We start from the raw sequence: 13968 nt of genomic DNA on the forward strand, positions 1-13968 counted from the left end.
TTAATTATATAATTTTGACGAATCTTTTTCTTAACATTAATATTCGTCTCCATCTTTATGTTAATGTATGGTTCAAACTCTCAAAATAATAATAATATAATAACTATTATTATTATTATTATTGTATCACTTTAAATTTTATAATTTCAGAACGTCTATCAATTTAAACCATCTATAACATTTCGTTTGAATGTATGATACTTAGGAGGGCCTCTTTAAATGGTACAACGAAAGAATTCATTTTGAGAAATTTGTATGGATGGATCAAATTTCAAGGTCTACTCAAATTTGGCCCAGATTTTAAAAACATTTAAATTTTGATCTTCCGATGATGTCAGTCGCATGTGAAATATTCGTTTAGTCTTCAAAACGCTCGATGCCACACACGCATCTTAGATTCTCACTCATTCATCTTGTTTTGAACTCATGTCTCTTGTGTCTTCCTCTCGTTCTTCATCGGACAAATCAAACGTTTTAAATTTTAAATTTCGATCCGTCAACTTATTCTTCCTCTTTCTCTGCCTTTCTTTTTCTTCTTTCTTCTTCTGGCTTTCTTTTCTTTTCTTTCTGAATTCAAATGAAGGAAAAAACTACAAAATCGATGAGGAAAAGCTAGAGGAAGAATTCAAAAGAAGAAAAAAAATTAAGGAAAAAATTATGGAGAACAACGTGAATTAGGGAGCGAGAGGAAAGAGCGAGAAATCTATGTTGTGTCTAGCTCGCGCACGTTTATTGAGTTAAAACGGTACTCTCGTATGCGACTAACGTCATTAGGAAACCAATTTTCAAGCGTTTTTTAAAGGTGAGTCAAATTTTGAGTGAGTCTCAAAATTTGACCAATCCGTACAAATTTTCCGTCATTTTCATGTAAGTACTTTTAATAAAAATGAGTTAAAATAATAACAGATATGTGTTCGTTAACATTTTCTCAAAGTATTCTTATATACAAGTTTATTTGGATTGAAATATATTAAGGTTTGTTTGTTTTACAGATTTTATCATGGAGTTTTAGATAGACATTTAACATCTTTATTTGTTTTGCAGGATTTCACCTTTTAAACCCTAGGATATTATTATCTAGTTAACTTTAAAACTCATCTGACATGCGTTTTTTAATACCCTCCATACTTATGGAATTTTTATATATGGGAGATGAATATAGTTTGATTAATTAATAAATTAATATCGATTAATCATTATTATTAATTCTAATTAATTATTAAAATATAAATATATTATTTAGACTTAATAAATTTCAATTAATACATTTATCATTGATATTTATGTTATCTTAACTATTTAAATGTAAAATTTTATTATTAATTATAATTATTATATTAATTTATATTTTTTAATTATTTTTATTAATTAAATAAAATGATTTAAATAATGTTTAATATAAAACCATTTATTTATTGATATTTTAAGTGATTAAATAATTTATCAATATATAAAAATATATTAAATAATTAAATTTATTTTTAGTTTCTATATTCGAAATTGATAAATCAAACACACTCATTTAACTTCTAGACAATTCAAACACAGACATTAATTATCTCAAATATTCTTAAAACTCATACATTTAAATTCCATAATTTAGTATTCATACCCATCAAACAATATTACAACCCAAACGGCCCTTAAAAAGTGTTTCTATTAATGTCAAATTACTATAAATGATAATTATTAAAAACTATGAACTGATTATTTAAAGAAAAATTATTGGTCAAGTTTCTTTTTAACATATGATCAATCTAATTAGTCATTAGTGTTAGCCCCTATGAGTTAGTTATTGGAAATAATTGATACAATTGGTCGATAAAATTAGTCGCTAGAGTCGGTGGCTATGGAGTTGGTTGCCGAAGGGATCGTCAAAGTTCGCCGCCAAAATTGGTTGCCGCTAGAGTTGGTGGTGTTGGAAGTTACCAGAGGTGATCGCTGGAGTTGGCCGTCAGTGGTGGTTGTTGGAGGTGGCTGGTGGCTGGTGGAGGGCGATGGTAACGGGTGACAACTATGGTGGAAATGAGGTAAAGAATTAATCAGGGCATTTTGATAATTGTATGTGTTACACAAATTGGGGAGAGATTAAGTATTAAATACTAAAAAATCATTTTTCTAAAAATTTATTTCAAAGGTTTCTCTCATGTCAACTTACTGCATAAACTCATTTTTTTCAAAAGCTATTTTGAATTGTTGTCAAACACTCCAATTTTTTTTAAAATGGTTTTTTTTTTCAAAATTAAACACTTGAAAAGTTAAACCAAACATACACTTTTATAATTGTATTGATTAAATCTCTAATCTTCATCAATGAATCAATTTAGCAGTAAATTGGAACTTTATTTGAGAACCAATACATCAACTCTAGTTATCCATTTTGTAAAACTGACACTTGCATAAATGAAAGTAATAGTAATGAAGAATCGAAATTGGTCCGTTATAAAAAGTTAGAAGTATAATTGATAGAAGCTATGAGTTTCACACAAGATTTGTCGAGCAAAATCTTTAGGAGGGTGCAGTTACAAAAGTTTGTGGTTTAAATTGATATGCATTAGACTTCTCTTAAGGAAAGAGTCGTTCCTTCGCACCCTCACCTCAGGAGGTCCGACCCTTCCGATTTTACGAAAGTTGTTGCTCCTTTCTAGTGAAGTTCACTCCTTTGGTATTGAAACAACTTTGATTTTAGTAAATTATTAGTTCAGAGTTTTAATTGATAACTTTCAAAGCTTATAATATAAATTGATATTTTTTAAGAAAAAAATTAAAGTCTTGTACAGTAACACTAGTATAGCTAATTGGAATAAAGCATGTATCTTCGATGAAGATGTCTAGACACTCTTTTAGTTATTTCTATTATTTTCACTTGCTTTCATTTAAAACTAATACAAAAAGCACTTATTAAACTTATTTTTCTTCCAAAATCTTATTAAAATTATTTTTCTTCCAAAATCTTATTAAAATATATATAAAAAAAAATAGCATAATTCTTCTTTTAAGTAAGACGAGAAAAACAGGTGAAGATGAAAATATAAAATATCACACATAATGAAAAACCATCATTCTTAATTGTATTCAACACTTTTCTTGAATATTACATTAATCAATGCATTTTAAGAAGTTTTATACAAATGTAGAAATGATGTATTAACGATTTTTAAAACATAATTCTAATGTCGATTAATTATGAAGGTTTAGTATTTTAATCCATCCAATTATTAGATTGAGTTTTAAGTAATACAAACCACCAAAATTAAATGACATAAAATTGTCTATATATATATATAAAGAATTAGTTAAATGTAATAATAATAAATAAAAAATAAAAAAAGACCCACAAAAAAATTACTTACGTGGTAAGTACTTACTATGTGAGTATTATTCTTTTGTGGGTCAATACCAATTTTTACCAAACCACCATTAAAAATGTGAAATGTATAAACTCTTTTATCCATAAAAAAAAAGAAAAAAAGAAAAAAATAACTCTCTCATCTCTCTTCCTTTTTGCATTATTCTCTCCTGTTTATGGAAAATGCAATGGCATGAACACAAATGTTATTTCAATAAAAACACAAAGGGACAAAAAGTCATTGAAATATATCTTTTATATACGTGGATTTCAGATTTCGAGGTTGATAGTATAAGTTCATCTTTGTTGAGTTATGTTTATGTTCACATCATTAAAATATTCTAATGACTAATATGTTGAGAAATATTATGCATATTTAATTTTTAAAAAGCATTAAGAAAAGCAAAACCTAAACTAGTGGAAAAAAAAAAAGTCAAAGTGAACCAAACTTAACAGACATTCGGTGTGTGTTAGCAATTAGAAGGTCTACTATTCAAATCACTTTATCAACTTTTATTATACTAAAATAAACTCATAATAGTGGCATCCGTCAATGATGGGTAACTTGATCAATTCAATTATGAATTTAGTCAACAAATTTTGACAATTGTATTTATTTAATTCACAAACTTAAAACTTTTTAGTCAATGAAATTTGACAAGGGTATTTATTTAATTCATAAACTAAAAACTTTTTAGTTGTGTTACTAAATCCATTTTTCTATTTAATAAGCCCTATATCAATGTATGTAAATATCAACATAATATGTTGATTAACGTAACATGTTATGTCAAGTTATTATTTGTTTATCTAATTATAATGTTACATTAATATTAAGAGACAGTGTTAATATAAAAATCTTTGTTAGAATCAAAACAAAAGCTTTAGGAATATATTTGAAACTTTTTAAAAGTATTATAGACTAAATAAACACAACTATCAAAATTAAGCACTAAATTTACATTTCAACCTATTTAATTTTTAATCAAGGATTAAATTTAGCTACCATTATTTAGTTATTTCAATATTTTTTTCTAGACTATATAAAAGATATTAATGTAAAATCTCTGTTTTTAGAAACGTTGATGTAAAATATTTGTTTCTTTTTTTCTTTTTCCTGTTTGTGGATGGAAAATAGGCATAATGGATATCTACCTTCTTAATCCCACTGAAAAAACATTAGTACAAAATTTAGGAAAATTTTCAAAAATAAAAAAATAAAGAAAATTATTTACCTAAAATAGCAAAATTTTAATCTTCTTTGATAGAAGCCGATAAAAGTTTAGCTGATAAAAGTCTATCACTGATAGACACTAGTCTACTATTATCTATCAGAGTTTTTGTGACTGTTTTTATAAATAGTTTGACAAATTTACCATATGTGAAAATTTTCCTAAAATTTAATCAATTCAAATTATCCCAAATAGATGTGACTAGTATTCATTAAGTATCAAATTTCAAAATAAATTTCAAGTGTTCATATGATTTATAGGAATTCAGAAAATGCTCAACATTGCTTTGTGACATATTCAAAGAGTGGAACATATAAAGACCTTATTTAAAAATTAAATATACTTCTTGTCTCCACATACAATTTAAAAAGTTCAATAATCTATGGTTCAAAGAGAAAACTTCATTCTTTCTCTTCACAAAAGCAAGAAACTCAATTCAAGAATTGAAGGCTTTTTTTTTTTTTAATTGGAAGAGAGAGAGAAAGCAAAAGGAACACAAAAAAGAACAAAGTGATCACATTCAAGATTCTTTTGTGATTGGTGAATGGGGTTTCATGATAAGATAATCCTACTTTGGTTGTTAAATTAACATCATTTCTTTATTTTACTAAATGGAATACTGCTTAAATCTGCAAAAAGATTACATGGTTAGTTTTTTTTTAAAAAAAAAAAATCAAATGATAAGATGGGAATAATATATCTCAATGCCATTCAGTTTTTCTTTTCCCCCCAATGTTCATGATAGGGCCATAGAACAAAATCAGTCCAGCAGAACCAACTGCAACAAACTCGAACGAGAACTGGAACTATAGTTACAAAGATTTGCTTACCTGATTCAATCATAAGAAAAAGAAGCAATAACAATGGATATCATTCCCTTTTAATGCTCAAACTAGGACAAGATATATGCTCAATTTGATGCATAAGAAGATATGTAACTACTAATCAACTCAATGACATGGCTGTGTTTTAATACAAATTGAGATGAATCTCCTAAAGCACTGTTAACAGAAGATGGCCTCAATGGCATTACCTACAATAAGAGAAATCCAGAGTGTACCTTCTTGTAGCAAAATCTCGTTGCTTGATGTCGGTGGTGAAGTTTCCTATCCGTTTAACACCATCTCCATAATCACATCATTCCATGAGTCAATCGGTCCGGGTAGGCACCAATGCAAGCAATCGTTCTGCACTTTTGCATTTTTGTCATTTGCAAATGGTTGGAACTCTCTGTATGGACCTGGATGCCCATCAGGCCTCAACAATGAAAGCTGGGTCAAGTCAAGAAGTTTAAGATTCAACCCATTTTGAGACGCTTTTACTTCTGCCTTTTTAAACTCCTCTAACTCGACCATGCGCAGAATCTTGGTCAGTTCCTTCAATTCAATCTCACCTTCTTTTATCGGCGCCCTTTGATCGCATGTTCCTCCATTAGACCACTCACCATTTTCGAAGTGGTCAGGGGTTGATGTTCTCATAAATATCATACCCTTATGCTTGGATGCTATAATAAAGTTTAAAGCAGACCGGAGGGATCTGCGGTAGGCAAAATCAATACCTAGCTCTGTATAATTTTTTTTTGGGCAAGAATGACAGCCCAGCACTTTGTTATTCTCATAGTATATTGCAGATTTCACAAACCATTTACCACTAGAAATAATCATGTAGTCCATTTGAAGGAACTCATCTGTCCATTTCTTATCGAGTTTGTCAAGATGAAGCTCAACTTCAGATGTAGACACACCATTATAATCTTCAAATATAGCAGCTTCTGCAAGAAAAGGTGACCAAATAACTGAAACAGTGAAGTTGTATGATGGAAACCTCCATTTTCTAGACTTGTATCCTTCATCATGGTAGATATGAACAGCTACTTCCACCTGAGAACAAGTATACAACCACCTGATTAAGTTGCACATTCCAATATGAAAAGTTTTCAAGCATTAAAAAATGTAACTCTGACAAAAAGATTGGATTGCTAGATCATCAAATTGAGAAATTGAAGGCAAGGAGAACCTCATCTTCTCGGACCGTTTCATTCTTTGCAATGCAATTCAAACATTGCTGTTTTTAGAACTTGTATGAGTGAACACGTAAACTAACAAATCCAGGATACTGTAAAGAGCTTTTTTAGGAGGAAAGAACCAAAAAAAAGACTACTGAGCTACAAGAAACCAACACCCACAAAAATAATAATAAGCTTGTCCAGCCACAAGACAAAAGAACTCACCTGACTATGGATATTATTACCCACTTAGTCGAATCATGGTTCATTTAGATGAAATTAAAACTTTAATTTCAAACTTACTTCCTCAGTTTAGATGGGTAAAAAATAACATGCCAGAAGGAAAACATGTACCCGTATTAAAGTTTACTAGAAGTAAGCTTATCATAGTAGTTGACATAGCATTCATTTTCTTAGAACTCAAGGACACAACCTATATAACAAATCTTGTTCGAATAAGTTCGTCGCACAGCATTCATTTTCTGATAAACTCCTTATATAAATGGACATCCATCTAGGAAGACTAGTATCACATATTGACAATATCAGCTATGTTTAGAATGTACCTGGAAAATAAAATGCACAGGCATGGTAAACTTCAACCTTGTAACAGAAGAAAATGAAGCTATAATTGAAAACACTTAAATGATTTTCTTAGAATGCCTCTGTTCTAAAAAGGGATGGTATAAAACAATTTGTTTGACTAAACCAAAGAGACTAGATGAGAGAAGAATGTAGCTATGGTCAATCACCTAGAGCAATCTCCCTACTTCAAATTTCATTTTGACATATTCTTACATACCGTTGACAGCATGCACAATAAAGATTGAACATGGTTTCGAGATATCGAATCTCCAATCAATGCCCATGTTTTATCCCTCATCATCTCAAGAAATCTTTCTGGATCAAACTTTGGTAGTTCGCAATCCCGTGGCTTCCATCTCCAGTATAGGTATTCAGTATCTGGCCGCCCATTCTTCATACAATTTTGATGAGCTTCAATATGGGGGCAGCTCTCATTATTGTACACAGGACCTGATGGATTTGGAATCCACTCTCCAACAAAAAAATTACACTTCCCTGCACCAAATTCAATTCGACCAAGATTTCAAAACTTCATTATCTAAGGGGTAAAAAGAAAAGAAAATGGAACAGAACACTTCCAAACAGAATGTGAACAAGAAATTAACAGAGAATCAATTCATTACTTCCCAGCAGAGCAATCCAATGTTCAACATCAAACTTAAAGAAAGTTATGGCAGTAGAATATGAGCATTGCACAGACAGAAAATCCCCATATTTTGATTGACACTACTACACAAGAACAGCAAATAGTTACAAATCTTTGATCCTAAAGGGGATGATTAGAAAGATAAAATAACAAAAAAGCGAGCATCAGTTCATCACCTTCAAGTGGTTTCTGATTTTCAACCTCCGGAGTTTCTGGTGCTTGCAAATCCTCAGTCTTCTTAGACAAAGGAGTTTCCAAAATCGCAGAAGCATCGTTCTTCTCAGTTGAAGGGTTTTCCAAAATCGTCGGCGCCGCCATCCTCTCTGTCAAAGGGGTTTCTAAAAGCGCCGGAACGTCACCGGAACCGGCAAAGAGGAAACGAAAAGCAATACCCAGTAAGAGAATAGGAAGAACAAGCTTCAAAATCAGTACGTGGTTGCGTTTGAAAGGAAACGGTAGCTTCCAATTGAACTTCATCTTCCTCTTCCCCACTTTTATCTCTGAAACAACAAGATCGCAATGCCCAGTTCAAAACCGTATCTAATGGAGACAAAATCCAAAACCCAATACTCTAAATCAGATCGATTCCATTAAAACGCATCTGGATCCAAATTCCCACTTCAAATTTTGTCGTTATAACAAAAGGGGAAGACCCAGAAACACGAAAAAGCTGAAAAATGGAAGCAGATTAGACTTCGCAGAAACTCGGGTCGCTCCCTATCAATCGAGTTGCAGAAGTAAGTGAAGAAGGCGAAACAGAAACTAAAATTGAGCCATTAATGATTGAGAGAGAGGACAGAGGGTAAAAGAAGCGCCACCCAGTTGGAGAAACAAACAGAAGGGGGAAAATTAATATATTAGTTCGCTAATAATTCTGTGTTCGAGTAATCAAATCATAAACAACATCAACAACGGTACATAAGTAGGATTAAAATATGGGGATTTGAGTTACAGGTAATGAATTTATGATTGAATTAATATTAGTGCTCATTTCAGACGGGTCCTATCTTCAAAATTGGACCCCTATTTTGATATGGCGAAAAGGTCCAAATCTCTCCGGGAATGGTGAGGACTTTTTCCGGAAGTCGGTGGCTTGACTTCATCTCAAAAATTCATGAAAATTATTTTAATTTCGAAAAAACTAGTTTTCGTTAGTTTAGTTATGAATTTTTTAACAACGGGTGTTTTTCTTCATTAAAATTTAAAATGTAACTTTTTAGTTTTCGAATTTTTAATAACGATATTGAATCTCTTTTTCTTTCACCTTTAGTCTTACAACCTAATTTCAATCTTCGTGTAGAGTTAAAAACTTTTTATAAAGTAAATTTAAGACGGGATGAATTTACTCTTAAATAGAAAAACTTAGAAAAAAAAATATTATTTTTTAGTTTAAGATAAGCGAGGAGATGTAATTTTTTTCTATTAAAATATAACTTAGGAATAAAGGTACCAATTATTATTTCATAATTTTTTTTTTTGATAATTAGTTTCATATATTATTATGATCAAATATTCACTTAGCATAGTGATTGAGCGCTTAAAATTAAATTTATTGTAATAATTCTGACTTAGTCAAACTATAATTTTAGTACATGAATTTTGAAAGTTGTATATTTAATAAAATTTTAATTTTATTTGGTAAGTATTTCAAATTTATCAAAATAAAATAAAACAAAAATGTATTGTACTAACAAACGAACAAAAAAGGTAAGAATAAATGTAATGTAAAGGGATGTTGGTGATATATATATATATATCTTAATTTTGAAAAAATGTTGATAGAAATATCGATAAAATGTCGATGTCTATAGATATCTTTAAAATAAAAATCAATTTCAAAAAGTTAATTAGTTAAATTGCTTTAAAAATATATTGCTTTAACAAGTTTGTTATTCATTATTATATATGTTATTATTCATTATTATATATGTTATTTCTCATTTTTAATCTTTAGCTGATTTTCTAATGAAATAATGAAAATTTCAAATCACCTTTCATGTCGATTTTAAAGTCACGAAATTGTGAAAAATAAAAAAAGATAGTGAATCTCAATTTATAGTCTTAAACTCTGGAGGTTGTATTAATTTAAATCATAAACTAATAATTATACCAATTTAAACATTGAACTTTGAGAGTTGTATCAATTTAAACCCTAAACTAATGATTATATCAATTTAAATCATAAACTTTCATAAGTGTATCAATTTAAACCCTGAATTTTTATCAATTTAAACTTGAAACTTGTATAAACGTAACCAAATAAAACATAATGGATAATTTTATAGTTATTAAGTTTAAGGTTTAAATTAATATATTTATAAAAGTTTAAGGTTTTAATTGACACAATTATAGTTTGGAAGTTAAATTGATATAACTTCCAAAATTTAGGGCTATAAATTGATATCTTCGTTAAAAAGAAATATAATTTTTCTTATTGAGTATTGTGATTATAAAAAAGTGACAAAAAGCACGTTATACAAAAATAATTAAAAAGTGTATTATTGTATTTTTTAAAATAATAGGGATGAAAATAAACTATAAAAGTAATAAAAAAAAAAAAGGTAATTAATTAAATAAAATAAAACTGCTGGCTATGGGGTTCGAACCCATGCGCACTTATGTGCAGAAGATCTTAAGTCTTCCCCCTTAACCTCTCGGGCAAACCAGCTTACGAAGCTTAAAGGATGATTTTTACATAATAATGTTATCAATAATTTATATAGTAATTAAATAAATAAATTCCAAATGCTCTTTCTCAAATATAAGTGTATTACATTTTTTATTTTAAACTAAAAAAGATCAATCCCTTCAATCCTACCCAAGTTGTAAAAATGAAATCGTTAGATTTGATTTAAGATGAGTGTTTTTTTTAAAAGAAAAAAAAATCTAAATATATAATTAGCTAAAATTTTAAATCAATTACTTAAAAACTTCTTTTTGGGCAAGCGGCAAAAACCACCCTTAAAATATAGTGGGAATTACAATTACACCCTTAAACTTTTGATTGCAAAAAAACAAGCTCTTAAACTTTTACAAATGTTAAGATTGGACTCTCAAGCTTACAGTAATTGTAGAAATTAGACTCACAAGTGATAAAATTTGAACTTTCAAACTTATACAAATGTTACAATTTATATAATTAGGTAAGTTTGAAGGTCTTGATTCTAACCATTATATAAATTTGAGAATTCAATTTTTAAATTTGAAAGTTTAATAATATAATTGCAACTACCACTATATTATGTGAAAATGAGTCTAAAATGTTTAACAAAAAATCTTTCAAATGTGTGATGAGGGAAAAAAAAAAACATATTTGCAATTGATATAATCACTTTTAAATATAATGCAACCAAATAGATATGTTTTTTTTAGAAATACAAGAACAATTAAAAAAAAAAAAAGGCAGCTTAGGAAAGATACCTATCAACATTTAGAATGGAATTCACCCATGGCAGGTGATCTTCCAACCAAATTGAGGTGAACCAATGTATTCGAGTATGAATAGCAAGTCCGTGCGTCATAGGATTGTATTTTCAACTAGCATAGGAAAACTCATGAATTGTCCCTTTTTGTTGTAAATCACTCAAGGAGTTCACAAAATATTGAATCTTGTTACCTTAATGTGAAAATCCGTTTAGAAGCTCCTAAAGAATGAGCGAATCAATCTCAACTCAAAAGGGGATAATGTCAGCCTTAATGATTTTAAAGATGCCTTTGAATAGGGTCAGACTCTCAATAACTCTACTAATCTGATGGAAATATGAAATGAATGGAAGGAATTTGAATCAAACCATATGAACTAAAAGAAAATGCATAAAAAACGAAACACTATATGCTATCCAAATCTTCAATAAAAAGAAGTTGCAATAACTGAAGCCAAGTGGAATTTAAGAAAAATTAAGCTTGAAAAAAGACTTGGAGTGAGGCTCCATGACTCTTAGATGGTTACAAATTCATAGTTAGTTAGCTTAAGATCAGTGATTCTAGATTTATGGTGCATATTATATGTATTTTTTATTTTTAAGTCCTTTTAATATTATATCACGACTCATATATTCATAAGCGTGAGAGTTGCTCTCAAAATGTTTCACAGAATATCTATGTTTTAATTTCTGAAGCCATATAAAGCCATGAAATTTGTATTGATAAGCGTTGTATTTTTGTATGTTATTGTGATTGAATTTATGAATATTTGGAACAATAAGAATTGATATATCTTGCTTGTGGTGTGCTTTGAAGATCAATGGTCGAAGAGAATCTTCGAACCGTATCTAATCCTTGGTTCTTCATGCAAAAACAAGAGTGAAGTAAGAAGAAAGAACTACAATGTCAAACATTATATTAAATACAAAAAAAAAACTATAACGCCATATATATTACATATCATAAAAGAGCCATATTGCATGCCAAAATAATGGGGAAAATAAAGCAACCTATATTATAAAATTCCTAAATTTTTACATTTTTAAAAAATGACTCCTAGTATCTAAAAAAAAGTCATATTTTAAAAGTTGCAATATTAGCTTTAGCATTTTACAGCTATTTTAAAACTACCATTGAAGTAGAAATCTATTAAATTTTGGATGGAAATGAGGACTTAGAATGAGTGTGACTAACATAAAATGAAGTGACAGTGTTGGATTTCAATTTCCATTTGAGGCCACTACTACATTGCTCTATGTCTTAGCTTTCCTATAACATTCAAATGAATATTTACTTTAATAATTGTCTCAAAACATTTATGAAATGCCAAAAGTAATATTGCAACTCTAGAAAGAATGTGGATTTTTTCTTTTAAACCAAAGAAACAACCAACACGATAAAACCCACTTCCATAACATTATCAAGCCAGAGCTAGTTACCCCAATTTTATGAATTTGTCACATAACCGCCATATTAATGATGCCATCAACTAAACAATTTCTCGTTGGCCCTATATCGAAACTCACAAATCCCACATGACTGGGTAGGCGGAACACCGCCTGTGCCAAAAAATTAATGGGTGTTGGGTTGAGATCCTCCTCATTTAGGAACAAATCACCTCTAAAATAATCAGATTCAGTAATGATGAGTGAAACTCATTAACATGCACCGTTGAAACACTTCATAAATCATAGTCAACTCCTATCTAGAGATAGAAAATGAATTTGTCATGGATCGACAACTTGTGTACACCAAAGTGCCATAGTGGTCTTGAAATACCTAGCCAAAGCCCCCACAAACTTTACCCCTTTGTTTCACGTTGCATCCTATGTAAGTGACATTATATCAATTGGTGAAGGAAGTCATCGTATAAGGTACCATGACATTATGTCCAAAATAGCCTCCATGAGCCGACTAAACCACAACACTTCCTAAGGATAACACTCAAAGGCGCAAAGAGGCCCAATTGCCCATACAAAACTCCCATGTATATAACTTAATCATCTCTGTCACTGTGGTAGTCAAGATGTTACCACAATGACTAATCATCTATTAGGTCACTTGAAGGAATACAGAAACAAACGACAAAGTTGAAAAGTTGGTGTATATATTTGTAATTTAGCAGAATAAAAACTAATAGATATGAAGAAGAAAATTTAGTCAGATTCACATATTGGAGGACCATACTCTGCTATAATCCGACCATTGAGTGACTTACACGTGTCCACTTAACTTTCCCTCTCAAATCTACGACGCTTCGTTGAGTTGGCCGCGTCTCCACGGGCCCCACCTTGTCTCGCCGACGTGGCATCACCACCACCTATCGTTAAAATCTCCTGAACCCAAAAGCTGGATTTTAATTATTATTACTACATTACTTTAATAATATTTCTTACCATATAGTTTTTCCAATATGCTTCGGGAAGCGTAACAATGGAAATCCAAATCCATACCAAGTAGACAAATATTACCATTGTTTCCCAAAAAAGAGATTATCGTTAATTTAATTTTAATCAATAAAAAATTTAATAGGTTTCAGCCCATACAAAAATCTGAAAGGCACGTGAGAAAAACCTGATCCCTTTGAAATGTTTTGTTTTTGGTTAAAACTATTTTTGAGGAAACAAATTTACAACCAAAAAAAATTAAGGGAGAAAATTAAAAAAGGAATTCCATTTATTTATTTATTTAATTATTTATATTTTGTTGCGGATGAGAAAGCGAGGCA

The 13968-nt window shown here is 29.9% G+C and overlaps 1 protein-coding gene and 1 non-coding gene across 3 annotated transcripts; both read right to left on the bottom strand.

Annotated features, from left to right (window-relative positions):
* Window positions 1–5153: 5153 nt before the first annotated feature.
* On the bottom strand, window positions 5154–8823 carry LOC120067811 (protein trichome birefringence-like 23). 2 transcript variants are annotated; one of them, XM_039019402.1, is made up of 4 exons: window positions 7994–8823; window positions 7389–7666; window positions 5642–6461; window positions 5154–5411 (listed from the first exon to the last, which is right to left on the bottom strand). In XM_039019402.1, the coding sequence occupies exons 1-3, from the start codon at window positions 8292–8294 to the stop codon at window positions 5688–5690; spliced, it is 1353 nt and encodes a 450-aa protein (XP_038875330.1). In that variant the 5' UTR covers window positions 8295–8823; the 3' UTR covers window positions 5154–5411; window positions 5642–5687. The 2 variants fall into 2 exon arrangements, with proteins under 2 accessions (XP_038875330.1, XP_038875329.1); XM_039019401.1 differs by having other exon boundaries at window positions 5263–6461.
* A 1579-nt stretch (window positions 8824–10402) lies between these two features.
* TRNAL-UAA lies at window positions 10403–10485 on the bottom strand. The gene has a single exon. It is a non-coding gene; the product is annotated as a tRNA-Leu (tRNA).
* Between the last annotated feature and the right edge of the window lie 3483 nt (window positions 10486–13968).

The sequence above is a fragment of the Benincasa hispida genome, chromosome 12 (assembly GCF_009727055.1).
Source record: "Benincasa hispida cultivar B227 chromosome 12, ASM972705v1, whole genome shotgun sequence".
In the NCBI taxonomy this organism is placed as follows: domain Eukaryota; kingdom Viridiplantae; phylum Streptophyta; class Magnoliopsida; order Cucurbitales; family Cucurbitaceae; genus Benincasa; species Benincasa hispida.

Coding starts and splice junctions, on each gene's coding strand:
- LOC120067811 (XM_039019402.1), bottom strand. CDS start 8,294: ATGAAGTTCAATTGGAAGCTACCGTTTCCTTTCAAACGCAACCACGTA. Junction 7,667..7,993: donor AAATCAGAAACCACTTGAAG/GTGATGAACTGA, acceptor AATTTGGTGCAG/GGAAGTGTAATTTTTTTGTT. Junction 6,462..7,388: donor TATTGTGCATGCTGTCAACG/GTATGTAAGAAT, acceptor ACTTGTTCTCAG/GTGGAAGTAGCTGTTCATAT.